This window comes from Brienomyrus brachyistius, unplaced genomic scaffold, assembly GCF_023856365.1.
Source record: "Brienomyrus brachyistius isolate T26 unplaced genomic scaffold, BBRACH_0.4 scaffold51, whole genome shotgun sequence".
NCBI lineage: Eukaryota > Metazoa > Chordata > Actinopteri > Osteoglossiformes > Mormyridae > Brienomyrus > Brienomyrus brachyistius.
In genome coordinates, this window is record NW_026042326.1 from 1,709,552 (window position 1) to 1,725,867 (window position 16,316).

At 44.6% G+C, this 16,316-nt stretch overlaps 1 protein-coding gene across 1 annotated transcript; it reads left to right on the plus strand.

Annotated features, from left to right (window-relative positions):
• The first annotated feature begins 10,489 nt into the window (after nt 1-10,489).
• LOC125723798 (creatine kinase B-type-like) lies at nt 10,490-14,404 on the plus strand. Its single transcript, XM_049000587.1, has 8 exons — nt 10,490-10,604; nt 11,322-11,526; nt 12,271-12,425; nt 12,501-12,633; nt 12,741-12,912; nt 13,456-13,579; nt 13,653-13,842; nt 14,013-14,404. Exons 2-8 carry the CDS (start codon nt 11,334-11,336, stop codon nt 14,189-14,191), a joined length of 1,146 nt encoding a protein of 381 aa, XP_048856544.1. The 5' UTR covers nt 10,490-10,604; nt 11,322-11,333; the 3' UTR covers nt 14,192-14,404.
• The last annotated feature ends 1,912 nt before the right edge of the window (nt 14,405-16,316 follow it).

Genomic DNA, 16,316 nt, shown 5'->3' on the forward strand with positions numbered 1-16,316 from the left:
CGTAATATAGATTTGTGGTAAGATATCTTGCTTGAGCGTGAGAGTGAAAAACCGTGAGTGTCATCCCAGATGCGTAAGAGTTGGCACCACTGGCAATACGTGTGTATAGCGTGTATCCCTGAGTGTCGTGTAGATTGTTGGCTTTCCTGGCTGCGCTGCTGCTAGTATTAAACCGATAGTGGGTGTTAATAAAGATATGATTAACTTTGAAACAGCTGTCATATCATTTATTAATTGCTCAACTTTTCTGCAATATGTCTTTTCTCTTTTCATGTGCATCTACTGCATCGAAAAGCAATCTGCACACTCAAGGGTTATGGTGTGTAATATTCATTGTATACCCCCCAGTAATAAATTCATTTTTAGGGATGTTTGCTATTTAATCCAATTGCCTGTGGTTGCTTTCTTAAGCCGTGGTTGCTGGTTAATCTATGGTCTTGTCAAGTAAAATAGTTTTTCTTTGTAAAGGTTAGATTTGGTATTCCAAAAACTTTTCTTTCTAAAAATAGTTGCAAAAAATGGGGGGAGGGGTGTCATCATATAACCAGGGTCATCTTGTATTTAAATTTTATTCTCAATCTCCCTTTCAGGTCCCTCTCTCAAAGTCAAAAAATTCCAAACAGCTTTGGGGAGAATATCATAGCAACCAGTTTTATTCAAAAAAAGCCAATTGACAGTGTTGAATGCTTTCAGAGAGTTTTGCACATTTGTCTTGTTATAATACTTAGCATTCATCCATCCATCCATCATCCACCACTTATCCAAGGTGGGGTCACGGGGGCAGCAGTCTAAGAAGGGAAACCCAGACTTCCCTCTCCCAGACACTTCAGCCACTTCTCCAGGGGAATCCCAAGGTGTTCCCAAGCCAGCCGAGAGACCTAGTCTCTCCAGCGTGTCCTGGGTCTTCCCCGGGGCCTCCACCCAGTGAGACATGCCCGGAACACCTCACCAGGGAGGCATCCAGGAGGCATCCTAAGCAGATGCCCGAGCTACCTCATCTGGCTCCTGTCGATGCAGAGGAGCAGCGGCTCAAGTCTGAGTCCCTCCCGAATGACTGCGTTCCTCACCCTATCTCACCCTGGGAGAGCCCAGCCACCCTGCGGAGGAAACTCATTTTGGCTGCTTGTATTTGCGATCTTGTTCTCGTTCTACCCATAGCTCATGACCATAGGACGGTAGGAACGTACAGTACTGTGCAAAAGTCTTAGGCAGTCCAAAGAAATGTTAAAAGCTGTTTATTTGGGTAGCAAGTGTACTTTGGCTTAGAATTAAAAAAACACAATTTAACATTATAACATGTGCAAATTAAGAGTAACACAACAAAAACTAGTAATAATATCTTCTGTTTTCTAAAAAGTTACTGATATCTAGTTGGATGGCTAGATGAACACCGCTTCAGTTCCCAAACTTCTCCTCAGGGGCACCTCAGCCGTTCCATGGTTTTGTTAAATTTTACCAACAGCTCAATTAAATAATTCAATATATTGGTTTAAAAAGTCAGTGACAGATTGACTAGCTGTATGAGGTGTGCTAGTGGCCAAGTCAAAAAATACATGGCTGCACTGGATAATCACTGCAAATACTAGGATTATTTTAGCAAAGGTTCTGAAATGACTAAACTGACACACTTTGAGAGGCATAATATCATAGTTTTACACCAACACGAGGATAATCTAAACATCATTTTCTTTACCTGCCTAAGACTTTTGCACAGTACTGTAGATCGACTGGTAAATTGAGAACTTTGCCTTTTGGCTCAGCTCTTTCTTCACCATGACAGACCGATGCATCACTGCTGATGTCGCACCAATCTGCCTGTCGATTTCCCACTCCATCCTTCCCTCACTCGTGAACAAGGCCCTGAGATACTTAAACTCCTCCACTTGGGGGAGGACCCCCGACCCGAAGACAGCATACCACCCTTTTCCGGCTGAGGACCATGGTCTCGGATTTGGAGGTGCTGATTCTCATCCCAGCCACTTTACACTAGGCTGTGAACTGCTCCAGTAAGAGCTGAGGATTACGGTCCGATGAAGCCAACAGAACCACATCATATGCAAAAAGCAGAGACCTAATCCTGAGGTAATCAAACCGGACACCCTCAATGCCCTGGCTGCACCTAAAAATTCTCTCCATAAAAGCTTTGAACAGAACTGGTGACAAAGGGCAGAGTCTAATCCTCACCGGAAAGGAGTCCGACTTACTACCGACCATGCAGACCAAACTCTGACACCAGTCATACAGGGACCAAACCACCATTATAAGGAAGCCTGGCACCCCATACTCCCGGAGCACCCCCCACAGGACTCCCCGAGGGACACGGTCGAATGCCTTCTCCAAGTCCACAAAACACATGTATACTGGTTGGGCACTCCAACCCTCCAAGACCCTGCTGAGAGTACAGAGGTGGTCCACTGTTCCACGGCCAGGGTGAAAACCACACTGCTCCTCCTGAATCCGAGGTTCGACAATCCGGCGGACTCTCCTCTCCAGAGCCCCCGAATAGACCTTACCAGGGAGGGAACTCTGGGCGGATCTCATCCACCCTCGGGGCCCAGCCACTGAGGAGCTTTTTAACTACCTCAGCATCCTCTGCCCCAGAGATAGGGGAGTCCACCCCCAAGTCCCCAGACTCTGCTTCCTCATTGGAAGGCATGTCAGTGGGATTGAGGAGGTCTTCAAAGTATTCCCTCCACCGACCCAAAACGTCCCGAGTTGAGGTCAGCAGCGCCCCATCCCCACCATAAACTGTGTTGATGTTGCACCGCTTTCCCGCCCTGACCTGCCGGATGGTGGACCAGAATCTCCTCAAAGCCATCCGGAAACTTTTGCCTCAGCGACCGCCGAAGTTGCATTCCACTTGGCTCGCCAGTACCTGTCAGCTGCCTCTGGAGTCACACAGGTTAATGGGCCCGATAGGACTCCTTCTTCAGCTTGATGGTATCCCTCACCACAGGTGTACACCAGTGGGTTCGGGGATTTCTGCCACAACAGGCACTGACCACCTTACAGCCACATCTCCAGGTAGCCACCTCCACAATGGAGGAGCGTAACATGGCCCATTCAATGTCCCCTGCCTCCCCTGGCATATGGGAGAAGTTCTGCCGGAGGTTGAAGTTCTTTCTGACAGGGGCTTCTGCCAGACGTTCCCAGTGGACCCTCACTATATGCTTGGGCCCGCCAAGCCTGACCGGCTTCCTCCTCCACCAATGGAGCCAACCCACCACCAGGTAGTGGTCAGTTGACAGCTCCGCCCCTCTCTTAACCCAAAACTCTAATCCTAACATGATGACCCTACCCAGTGTCCAATACATGCGGGCACAAGTCCGACGACGCCACCTCAAAGTCAATCATCAAACTGCAACCTAGGGTGTCCTGGTGCCAAGTGCACATATGGACAACCCTATGCTTGAACATGATGTTCAATATGGACAACCCGTGATGTGCACAGAAGTCCAATAACAAAACATCTCTCGGGTTCAGATCGGGGGGGCCGTTCCTCACAATCACGCCACTCCAGGTCTCACTGTCATTGCCCATGTGAGCGTTGAAGCCCCCTGGCAGAACAAGTCCCCAGTAGGAGCACTTTTTAACACCCCTTCCATGGACTCCAAAAAGGGTGGGTATTCTGAACGGCTGTTTGGCGCATAAGCGCAAACAACAGTCAGAACCCATCCCCCCACCCGAAGGCGAAGGGAGGCTACCCTCTCGTCCAGTACAGTAAACCCCAATGTATAGGTGCCCAGCCAGAGGGCAATAAGTATACCCACCCCTGCACGGCACCTCTCCCCGTGAGCAGCTCCAGAGTGGAAGAGCGTCCAACCCCCCTCAAGGAGACTGGTTCCAGAGCCCAAGCTGTGCGTCAAGGTGAGCCTGACTATATCTAGTCAGAACCTCACAACCACGCGCACCAGCTGAGGTTTCTTCCCCACCAGAGAGGTGACATTCCCTGTCCTTAGAGCTAACTTCTGCAGTTGAGAATCGGACCACCAAGGTCCCCGTTTTCGGCCACTGCCCAACTTGTACTGCACCCAATCCCTTTGGCCCCTCCTACAGGTGGTGAGCCCACTGGAGGGGGGACCCACGCGCCTTCTTCGGGCTGTACCGGACCAGGTCCCATGGGTGCAGGTCTGGCCACCAGGCGCTCGCCATAGAACCCCACCCCCAGGCCTGGCTTCAGGGGGTCGACCTCACTGTCTTCTACAAATAAAACCTCTCTGATCTGGATTAATCAATTTTGCAATACACTTTTTCATCAAGGTCATAAACTTTTGGTCATTGTGTAACAGAGTAATGGGTTCATATCTCCCAAAGAATGCAGGGTTTTTAACTTCTTTCTGGACAACAGATATGATGACCTCTCACCATGTATTTGGTGGGTCACCTGTAGAGAAAGTATAATTAAAGACCTTAGTTAATATTGGTAAATCATCCATGAAGCATTTACAGAATTTTTCAAGTCTCCAACCCTGATGACTTGTTGTTTTGTAAGTTTTTTAGAGCTTCCTGAATTACAGTTTTTGTCATTTCTGATATCATTTATATCTTCTAACTTCATCTTCTAATGACAAGGGTAGCTGTAAACCAGCAAGGAAGTCTTCAGATTAGTCAGTTTATGTTTTGGGTTTGCCATAAAGCCTATTAAATTACAAATTCAGGTTAAATTTAATGATTCATAATAACGAATGCATGCACTTTTTTCAGCAGTGCATCGACTTGAGGTACAGTACAGTACAGCTCCGTATGTAATTACTTTTATTATTACTGTATTATTATTCCAACTTACCCAAAAATGATACAAAGTTATTAGCTATTTTCTTTTCATCTATGGGATGTAGAATCTTAGAAACCAGAAAGTTAGCCCAAGCATTGCAAACTTGAAAAGCTATCAAGTGGCTGGCTCTGTTCGTCATCTCATAGTACCTCTGTTTGGAAAATCTTTAAGTTCCTTCTGCTTTATATGTGAGGAGCTTATCCAGGGGGCTTCCAAGTTTCTTTTAATTTTAGCAGAATGTTATGCATTCCTGTAAAAAGTTCTATTTCTTTTTTTTTATTTTGTATTCTAGAAAAATTTGCTCCTGCATTAGCATTTTCCTTAGGTGTGATGCAGTCTGGATCATTTCCCCTGGGTCTAGTCTGGGCACCTCATTGTACAAGGTCTAGCTACGCCCCTGATCATGGCCTAAAGATGAATTACTAGTCTTACTACCAATTGAAATTGAATTAAATATGTTGAGTAGAATGTGTCTACGATATACCCTCTGGAGAATAACAGCTTTCACAAGCCTGGAAAGTTACAGCTTAATATTAGGTCTGCCTTGCTTTGGAGAAAAGCATATACTTAATAAATATATGTAACTGCAAATGTGCCAGACTGGTACACAAACTGCTAAAGGTTTACAATCAAGTGAAGTTAGTTTAGAGTCTAATCTCAGATTGTCTTTAAGTTTGTAACCCTCAGCCTGCTGGTGTCTGCAAAGAAATCCCAGATTCCTAGAGAAGATCAGGCTGGTAGGGCATCCTGAGGGACCCAGAAAGAACCTATGGATGATCAGCTGAACAGCAAAGTCACCTGAAGCTCTTTGTGGATTGTGGCAAGGGCAGGCAGAGTTGGGGTGCATGGAGGTGGGGGTGTGTGAGGATGGCAGGTGGGGGGTTCTGACTCTTTCCTTCCATTGCGTCATCTCAGTTTTTTTTTTAAGGCAATGTGTGTTCAATGCAGGGACCCCAAATTCACATGCAAATCACGCCGGAAGGATAGCAGTTCAGTCTGGGAGGGAGGGGCTTTATCTGCCAGCCTGCCCAGCTTCCAAAACAGGACTCAGCCTGCTTTCCTGCGACAGAGTGTGCAGGTGCATCTGAGGATGGGTAGGCTATATCTGCCAGTCTGCCCAGCTCAAGGAACGGGACTTGGCCCACAGTCCTGCGACAGGGCAGGCAGCTCTGAATGTAGGCTGTGGGATGGCTCCATTTCAGGCCCAGGAACAGAAACCAATTAAGTCACGTAGGGTAAAAATAGCTCTTCGGCCTCAGATGGTCACAGGCGGACCTACACAGCAGACAGCTGAAGGTGACTTGGGGAGGTGGGGGGGGGGGGTTAGTGATGCTTTAACGGTGTGGGAGGGGCTGGTGGATTCCAGGACGTACAGCAGGACATTGCAAGAAACAGCCTCAAAAAACATGCAATGGGCACCCTGATGTGAAATATCATGTCAGTATGGCCAGTACAAACGTTTATATTCCATCCATAATGCTGATGAGGAGCACAGGGGAGAAACTTGCTGGATGCAATAATTAAGCTAAACTTAGTAACTAGATCCACCTATCCATCTTCCAACAGCTTGTCCAGTAGATGGTCACCCCTGGAGGTGTGATACTCATCAGTGCTGTTAAAGGCCTCCTGCATTTCATACGGTCTGATGCATAAGACCGATTCCCAGCATGCAGCAGGACAGTCTGTATCCTCCAGATAAAATGTGCCATTTAATTAGGCTTTAGTGGTTGCTTTCGACAGGAGGTCAGCTGGAGCAATGTTTCCCTCTGCATGAGCCCAGCAGAAGCCTGCCTTTCTCAGCAGACCAGCGCAAATACCTCCCCCCCCCCATCCCCCTGGGATGATCAAGACTTTCTCAATCATAAGCAACTAAGCACAGACCAGGACAGGAAGTCCACAGCTACCTGCTACAAAGCTCCTGTGTTCAGGTTCAAAGGGCCCAGTAGAACCAGTAATAGCAGAGTCAGTGAAAGAGCTCAAAGGCATCAGTTAGTTGACTGATTATCAACGTGCATGACATGACTGTACCATGAAGAGGTAGATGTCGGGGGGGGGTGTGGCAATAAAATTCCTCCCCCAAGCACAGGAACACACACCACAAAGCCATGGCTGAATTCTTGCTTTCATTTCAAGAAACATTATGTTTCTGACCTTGTGAGAACACTGCAGTTTCCTCCCAGGGGGCCTAAGGTAGCTTGTCCTGTGCCGACTTCTCTTCACACACACACACGCGCATCTGAAAGCAGCCCCATCATGTGTGTGTATCTCTGCCTGAATGACTTTCTTTCCTCCATTGCCACAACTGCTTCACAAATCAAAATGTTACAGTTTAATCCTTTATAGATAATATCAGCGTCCCTCACTCCCCCAACCACCTAAACCTGTAGGGAACAGAGTACTGTCATTGAGAGGGAAGCCATTATTCAACACAAGTCAATTCTCATAAAGCAACATGGGATTAAAAAATAAACACCACCATTGTTGGTACAGCCAGTTATACTTATAACACAAAACAAATCACACCTGAGGTATTTAGGCATGGCCTGAGCGGACAGCTTGAAGAGGTTCTCTTCACTGTGCCTCATTAATCTCCCTTGAAGTAAATCACGTGTCAAGCAGTGGACTTGAAGATTATATCAGCCACACAAATGATACTGTTGCATGTGCTAGGAAAACCACAGGCCTGTGTAATACTTGATCCACAGGGCTGTCATGGTGACAATGGAAAGAGTTATCAAAGTTATGACGATAATGGCAATGACACTTACCATGGTGAGGATGACAATGACAATGATGATGATGATGATAATGCTTATAGATGAGGCATCCTGAGCTACAAAATTGAATGATAATCCTAGGAACAGGGACCCAACGGGGCTCCAAGGTGTTCCCCCTTCAGTACAGGAACGACTCAAACCGATCACTATGGTATTCTCACATGCCGCTCCGCACTCCACTTCCAACAATAGTGCCTCATTAGCCAGCACAGCCACAGACTCACCCTGCAGTCGTCATCATGTTGTGTTAGTCACATAACAGTTACAGACATCACATTTCCTATCCTGATAATAGAAGGAGCAACACACACTTTGTAAAGATTTACACTGTGTCCATGCAGCTGGATGTTAGCTTCAGGGAAGTGAAACATCAGCAGCAAGCCTCCAGAGGCAGCACACACTGTCCTCTGATTTTAGTTCAGTGTGACGTTTGACCCTTACAGCACACAACACCAGCTGAGACGCGCATGCCATTCTCCTAGGGTTCCCCTCTACGTCAATGATTGCTGTAATTTGTTTCCGGTCATTTTCAGCAACCCAGGATTATATATTAACTGATGTTGTTATTTTTTAAACATTTTTGACACTTTTACACAAGTGTAAATTGTTTTCGGTAGGAATTAAAGCATGTGGCTCCAGCATACACCAGCAGGACAAACAAGGTCCTATGCATTTGTGTCCCTGATAGGTAGATAATATACCTTTTATATATCTATATAATTATATGGTTTTTATATGACGGAATTGCTGGTGAGCAAGGAGAAAGTGGCCAGGGAGCACACAGAGACAGCTGCAAGCTTCATCTAATAAAACGGCCGATGGAGCTTGCAGGACACATGCGTAGCGATACTGCATCTCTCTCTGACAGATTAGACCCCCCCACATGGACATGGCTGCTTCCTTTTGAATAATTCAGAGTCCTTCACTAGAAATGCTGAGTCACCTGCAGGAGTTCTTCCCCTCTGTCATACACACAGACACACACACACACACATACAAACACACACGCACACACATGTAGGGTATGCCTATCCTTATGGGGCCCACTCTTTTACTTCTATGGGAAAATGTTAACACTAACTATAACAGCCTTCAGCCCCACCCTGTCCTACCCGTAACCATAAGTAACCAAGCAAAATACAGGAGTTTTTGCATTTTTAGTTTTTTCATAGCAGTCACTGATTTTTATAAAATAGAGTTTTCCCTGATGGGGACCAGGGAATCGGTTCCCATAAGGGAAAAAAATGGATATTTATCACGGTATGGGGACATTGTGTCCCCATAAGGATAGGTATACCCACTCACATACACACACACAAACATCATCATTATCATCAGCCCGACTCACAGACACAAAAATGCACCTCAAGGCAGGGACACTCAAACCATAGCTATGTACACAAATTAACTAATGTGTACATAACACTGGCAAGGTCATTGTGGTGATTGTGAGATCTACATGCATCACATACATCACAGCATACAGTGCTTGAAGTGGGCCTGTACTCACCGATCTGCAGAGTACTGATACCTCTGAATACCTGCTGGTACTGAATGATACCATGCTATATATAAGGGAATAATTCCATGATGCTCCTCAGACCAAAATTTACATTCGAGTTCCTTCTCACATTGGAGCAAAATACTCAGTAAACAGAAAAGAGGCAACTCACAGAACAACGTGCAGGTGAAGATTCTGCCACCTCTGCAACACAGTGAGGTCACATTTAAATGCAAGGACAGCTAGATACAAGGTATTTCATTTCCTTCTAAGCTGAAGTAACGGCTTATCAGCAAGCATGATCAATGGGTCTGGTGCATTTCAAGTGGATACATTAAATTAACATTTACATTACAGATAACTGGTTCCATCCATCCATTTTCTATACCTGCTTGTCCATTCAAATGATAATGGGAAATTTACCTCTGCAAGCTATCTACACACAACCTTACTGAAAAATGGTCTCTGAAACACAGGGAGGATTTATGAACACATACCGTACTATAAGGCAATAGGGCTTCCCCTGGATGGCATCTAGTCCTCTGTATGTGATCCGGACATTTTTCCTGAGCATGGTCACAAGGGGGTGGAATCCCACCCTAGGCAACATGGAGAACAAGACCTGACCCAACCCTGGAGGATACAGTGCAGCACAGGCCGCACACACTCATAATCACAAGCTAACTTAGAGATGCCAATAAGCCTAAGTGCATCTTGTTGGACTATATAAGAACACCAGAATACCCAGAGAAAGTCCACAGGAAACAGTGGGGACTGGCAACCGCCACACACACCAAACAGGTGGGACTCAAATTTGGAACCCTGGTGTGAGGCTACCTGCTGTTCCAGAGTGCTGCCCCAGGTTTACTTCAAACTAAATAAAACAGATATATTGCAAACAGGGGAAGCCTATTGATCTGATATTTTACACAAATGTGAAAATAGCTATAACACCCTTACTATGGATTTAACTATGGTTGGACTATGAATATAACATCATTTATTAATCATAAACATTAATAAATATCCAATTATGAATGTATTTAATGTATTGTTGACATTACTCCCACAAACAGTAACTACAGAATGCAGATTTTTAAATATTAAACTAAGACAAACTTTTCAAATGTTAAGAATTGCGATGTTCAGTAAAGAAAACAAAAAACTTACAATAATTAAATGGCTATGGGTGCATACATGTATGTATTTTTTATCAGTACAGATCATATTTAGATTATGTAACCACTAACTATTGAACATGCTGCATGTTCATATGATGGTCTTAAGAAGATCTGTCGACTAGGACATGTAATGTACAATTCTGATCAGCAGCAAATAAAAAATTGCTAAGTGCGGTATATATGATGGCTCGCAGCATCCGTCCAATAGAATGAATGGACTGCAAATAGCAACCAATCACAGTTAAGTTCTTGGCGTATATAAAACAGAAGCAAAAGGCTTAATTTTGGACACCTGATTTATCCTTGGTGCGCTTGTTTCTTGGTCGGAAAAAAACTCCTTGTCGTTACCCAAAGAATAAACGCTTCAGAAGGTAATGCGTTTTTTTTTTGTTGTATGTGTATGTGCGCGCGTAATTAATGTTGGTTATGTTGCACTAATTCGAGCTCAAACTGCGGTTTTTTTAATGGTCTTTGAAAGCGCAGAACATTTATTCTCAACGATGCATGACGATCTTTAGCTAAACAAAGACAATCTTTATGCACGACTGCAAGCCTCTTAACTGCTGAAGACCTTCGCTTATGTAACTTTTATCAACGCAGCAGTAAATTTATGTATTTTCTGTGTTCCTTTGATTAAACCATAACAAATTTTCAAAACTGTACGAAATGACCAAATTAGCTGTTGGTTTGCTGGCCTTAAGTGCTTTGGATAATAGAAATGCACGTATGAGGAATCGCATTCTGTATCCTGAACGACCTTGCCATGTATTCTTCCCGCAAGGTCTCCTATGCCACTATCGATTCCTGCGCAGTACGCAGTTTCCATTGCAAGGCTTATCACAATGGACTATTGTGCCTCCATCTTATATCCGATTTTCATGTGCGTCAAGTGATCGACTGAGATCTGCAACGAAATTGCAGCTAAATAACGAATTTCAATTACGTCTGCTGATACACTAAATTAAAACCAGTGAAACGAGAATATTGGGGAAACAATGCCGTTCACCGTCAAAACGCATGCTGTGGGATATGGTGACACCTTGGATCGGGTCTCTGATCTGAATGTTTCGCCTTCGTTTTGAACGTAGGTAAAAGCAATCATGCCTTTTAGCAACACCCACAACCTGATGAAGATGAAGTTCTCCGCGGAGCAGGAGTTCCCAGACCTCAGCCAGCATAATAATCACATGGCCAAGGTGCTGACTCTGGAGATGTACGAAACACTTCGGGAGAAACAGACTTCCAGCGGATTCACGCTGGATGATGTCATTCAAACTGGGGTTGATAACCCAGGTAAGGCGCTGCATCTCCTCCCCCGCCCCCTCCAAGCCATCTGTTGTGCCGCCGCATGCTCTCATGCTGCGGCTTAATGTCTGTAACGCTGCGGGCTTCTTGGCGCTCTTGTACTGACCTTGTCAGAGGGTAATGCTGATACCGCATCTGGTGTAGCAATCCGAACTGGACGATTATTGCCTTGTTTACAAAATATGTAATCTACGAAGGTTTAAAGGCAGTGTGGATTTAGTTGTGTAAATGACATTAATATTCATAGCTAATGGATTACAAGTTTGACACTCCTTTCCCTTTGCAAAGGTCAGGGGAGAAATTAATATCGATTGTTACAAATACCCTCTTTCCATATTTTGCTGACTCACAGCAGTTCAGGTGCACTGCATTGCTGCAGTGGATGCAAAACTGATTACGTGGAGAAAATGCATAAATTGGCGCTAACCAGATTTGATAGAACAGGACCACCTTAACAGGAAAGACTCATTCCCTACATCAAGGTGAGAGGTAGATCTTGATCAGCTAGGTTGCTGTTTGTTTTCCTGGAACTGTATCATGACTATAGGTATACAAGCATAGCCAGTTTCAGTGCCGAGTTAGGTACTGATGGATGCGGTTCTGTACTCTTCGAAATCCCGCTGGTGAAATGCAGATAGGGAAGGTACTCGTACAATGTTACAAGCAACACGCACTCCAATAAAATATTGCTGTAAAGCAGATTGAGTAGCATGAAACGACTGTTCCTTTTAGGACACCCTTTCATCATGACCGTGGGCTGTGTTGCGGGAGATGAGGAGACGTATGATGTCTTCAGGGAGCTCCTGGACCCAGTTATTGAGGACCGGCACGGGGGATACAAGCCTACAGACGTGCACAAGACTGACCTGAACCCAGAGAACTTGCAGGTGTCTGTCGCTAGTGTTACTTTTAGTGAATTGTGTGGGCAGAAAGCTAGCTCTTAACACAGTGGTTTTCCCCAGGGTGGAGACGATCTGGATCCTAACTACGTCCTGAGCTCTAGAGTCCGCACTGGCAGGAGCATCCGTGGGTTTTGCCTGCCCCCCCACTGCAGTCGTGGGGAGAGACGTGGTATTGAAGAACTTTCCATTAATAGTAAGTGTTTCACCTTATGCATGGATACTGTCCTCTAGTGGTGCTATGGGGAAACTGCAACTCATTTGTAAACGGTGGTTGATCATCAAGATGATGCATTTCTCTAGGCTTAAGTTCCTTGGAAGGTGACCTAAAAGGCAAATATTACGCTCTGAAGAACATGACTGATGAAGAACAGCAGCAGTTGATTGATGACCACTTCCTGTTTGACAAGCCAGTCTCTCCCTTGCTGCTGGCTTCTGGGATGGCCCGAGACTGGCCTGATGCTAGGGGAATCTGGTAAGTGGCCTGACGGAACTGAGGATATCAACTGACAAAGGGCTTGCAATGCTCAATCTTGGTACGCTTGCTTAATTCGGTAAAATGTTGCAAATTAATTGAATTCTTAAGTCCATTGAAAGCAGTCAAGATCTGTGCAGATGTAAGTAAACATTTTGAGGTGTAGGTTTTTCGTTTGACTTCTGATTTGCTATTAATTGCAACTGCACTTCTCTTATAAAGGGATACTAAACACAAATGTTTATTTTAAGAGTTGCTAAATGCAATGAGCTGGTTCATTGACAAACACTGAACTACTTTCGAACTAATTTGGGTTAATTTATTACTACTTGAAATGGTCTTCCATAAAACCACTGGTTTCTAAAGTGGTAAGTATAGTAAAAATTGTCAATGGACTTGGGAGCCAAACTTGCCATATACTGAATTAGGCAAGTGTCCCAAGACTGAGGTGCTGAAGCTTCGTGCTCAATATGACTACCTAATGCAATGTAGAAAGGCATGACCAGACTGAATGTGCTTAAAGGGAAAATCATTCCCACCCAGGCACAATGACAACAAGACCTTCCTGGTCTGGGTTAATGAGGAGGACCATCTGCGTATTATCTCCATGCAGAAGGGAGGCAACATGAGGGAGGTCTTCAACCGTTTCTGCACTGGCCTCACAAAGGTAAAATCGTCTGGATGGTACCACTAGATGGTCTTAAGTAAAACAGGCTGAGTTGTTCACTTGCTGCCTTCAGATCGAGGGTCTTTTCAAGGAGAAGGGCCACGAGTTCATGTGGAATGAGCATCTGGGCTATGTGCTGACGTGCCCCTCCAACCTTGGCACCGGCCTGCGTGCAGGTGTCCATGTCAAGCTGCCAAAACTCAGCAAAAATGACAAGTTCGGGGATATTCTCAAGAGGCTAAGGCTCCAGAAGCGTGGAACAGGCGAGTAGCTGGGGTTCCTGCAACTTGGGCTTTGAGTCAAGGGCTGCATTTTTCAGAACTAAATTGCTTCCATTGAGGGGATTTACCCAAGTGGCTCTGTATCTTGTGCTTTTAACTAACTGAAGGAAAACCCTGGAGAGGAAAATGACTGGTTTTCTCCCCATTTCCAGGTGGTGTTGACACTGCTGCAGTTGGTGGCATCTTTGATATATCTAATGCTGACCGCCTAGGCTTCTCTGAGGTGGAGCTTGTGCAGATGGTGGTCGATGGTGTGAAGCTGCTTGTGGAGATGGAGAAGCGTCTGGAGAATGATGAGTCTATCGACGACCTCATGCCTGACCAGAAATGAACACTTGCTCCCTGAGCTCTTGTTGACCTGCCCTGTACCTTCCACTCCCAACTTTGCTCTAAGATCTTAACTACATCAAGGAAATCACTCTAAGTTAGCAGCACTCAAGTAGGTTGAGTCTTCCATCAGTGTGATTGAGGATTTTTGTATCAAACATCTTGCAGCGTTGAGGATGGCTCTTAACACCTGAAATAAAGCTCTTCAGTCCATGGACTTCTCTTGCTGTTCTTGAATGCAAGCTAATAATTTTGTAATGGCTGAGACCCAGTTAAAGTAGTGGTAATGAAGTTGTTCATATCTAAACCAATATGTTCACTCTAATCTTAATTTACAAGGAAAATAGCTTGTACAAAATTTGGAAGTTCCTATGAAATTTTTGGCAAATACTACCTCCTTTGCTTTGAAAGTTAGCATGAAGACACCAGCCCTGCTGTTGTAAAAATTGATTCAGAACTTTACAATAGTAAATAAGAAATGCATGGTGAGAAGCTGTTCAGTTAGTCCTAGTAATTAAGCAATTAAACATCCTGACCCAGTAAATGTCCTAGAACCAGTATAAAGAACTAAAAGGTATATAGAGTTGTCATACTAATTGTCCCTTACCAACAACACATCATTACTCTTGGCCTGCTAGATGAGGATCAAGTATGTTTTCTGCACTTTTCAAAAACTTGTCCATGTTCTCAACATCAGAAGCATCTCTCCCTGAAGTAGGTACTATTTATGCTTCATAATTTGAGGACAGTCAAATGCCATCACTACATCTAATAAGTACAACGCAGCAACCAGGGGTGGAAAATATGGTGCCACCTCTTAATGGAAGTCCCACATCAATCCAATGCATTTTTTTAAACTGCACTTTTCAGAATGATTGCCCCCAAAGGGTCAAATCTGGCCCATGGATCTGCTGGTAGTGCCCCCCCCCCAGTGGCTTAGTTTGTCTGCCCCTGTCCTACCTCCAGGTCATTAAGGTTTATCATAGGCACCCCCATAAATGTAACGGCACCCTAATGCCTACGCCCCTATTACTCAAATCAGTCCTCGAGGTCCAAGCACTGCTGGTTTTCCAGCCTTCCTTTACCTGTGAGCCAAGTGTGAAGCCTCTGACCAATCAGAACCAGTAATTATTAAACTACCTGGGAAAACTGAAAACAAAACCTGTATTTGGAATCGAGGTCCAGATTCGAAGAGCCCTGGCCTACACCAATCAAAATTTTCTGCAGGCACCACTGAGTGCAATACAGTAAACTTTGGGATGCTAAGTGTGTTATGTTGCCTTGTAATTGAAGTATAAACCAGCTCAGTGGTGGCAGCTTATTTAAAGGTGGCTTATGGCCTGAAAGCTCTGAAGATCCTCATACCTGCCTAAACACTGGTGTTACAGGAATAAGGGCCGGCTGGGCAATAGATCAGAGAATATCTCCATACCAGACGTCCTGTCATGGTTTTGGACACCTTTAAGACAGGGAAATTATTCCCTGAATGGGTAAAAAAAGTATTTATTCTCACATGGCTACGTAGACTGTCTTTTTATAAACAGTCACCTCTGGAATATCTTAAGCCATAATGCATGTTTATTTTCACTTTATGATTCATCTTCCTTATTCATAGGATACATGTTCCTAAACGGTCAATAAGTAGGGAAAGGCACATACAGTCAATATATCCTGTAAAATAAAAAATAAACATTTTGAATCAAATAAAATGATACAAGATTATATCAGAAAAGCAGTTCTGTGGTTTTATAACTACCTGCACATATATAAGTAAGGCACCGGGAGACATTGGCCAATAACAGAGCTCCACATTGCTTCTGTTGATTATATTACAACTTAGTGAAATATAAAGTACAACTGCAGCATGAGTCAAACATGCCTGCTGATCCTTTCGACTAAATCTAATGAAATCTCCATTGACTTGCCTGGCGCCCCCTCTAATCGCAGCTGCGTTCTGTGGGCTGGGTGTCCCTCACTTGTGTCAGTCTGTGGTGACTGGGGACAGCAGTACAGGCAGACTGAGTGAAATGCAGGTAACCATTACCATTACATTTACATTGTATTTAGTAGATGCTTTTGTCCAAAATGACACACGAGTGAGGATCGAACAGCAGGGTGAGCCAGTGTCC

Excerpts from the sequence above, each read along its gene's own strand:
- LOC125723798 (XM_049000587.1), top strand. The coding sequence starts at position 11,334 with ATGCCTTTTAGCAACACCCACAACCTGATGAAGATGAAGTTCTCCGCG. Across the intron at positions 12,913-13,455 it reads CCTGATGCTAGGGGAATCTG|GCACAATGACAACAAGACCT; the intron begins GTAAGTGGCCTG and ends ATTCCCACCCAG. Across the intron at positions 13,843-14,012 it reads GCTCCAGAAGCGTGGAACAG|GTGGTGTTGACACTGCTGCA; the intron begins GCGAGTAGCTGG and ends CCCCATTTCCAG.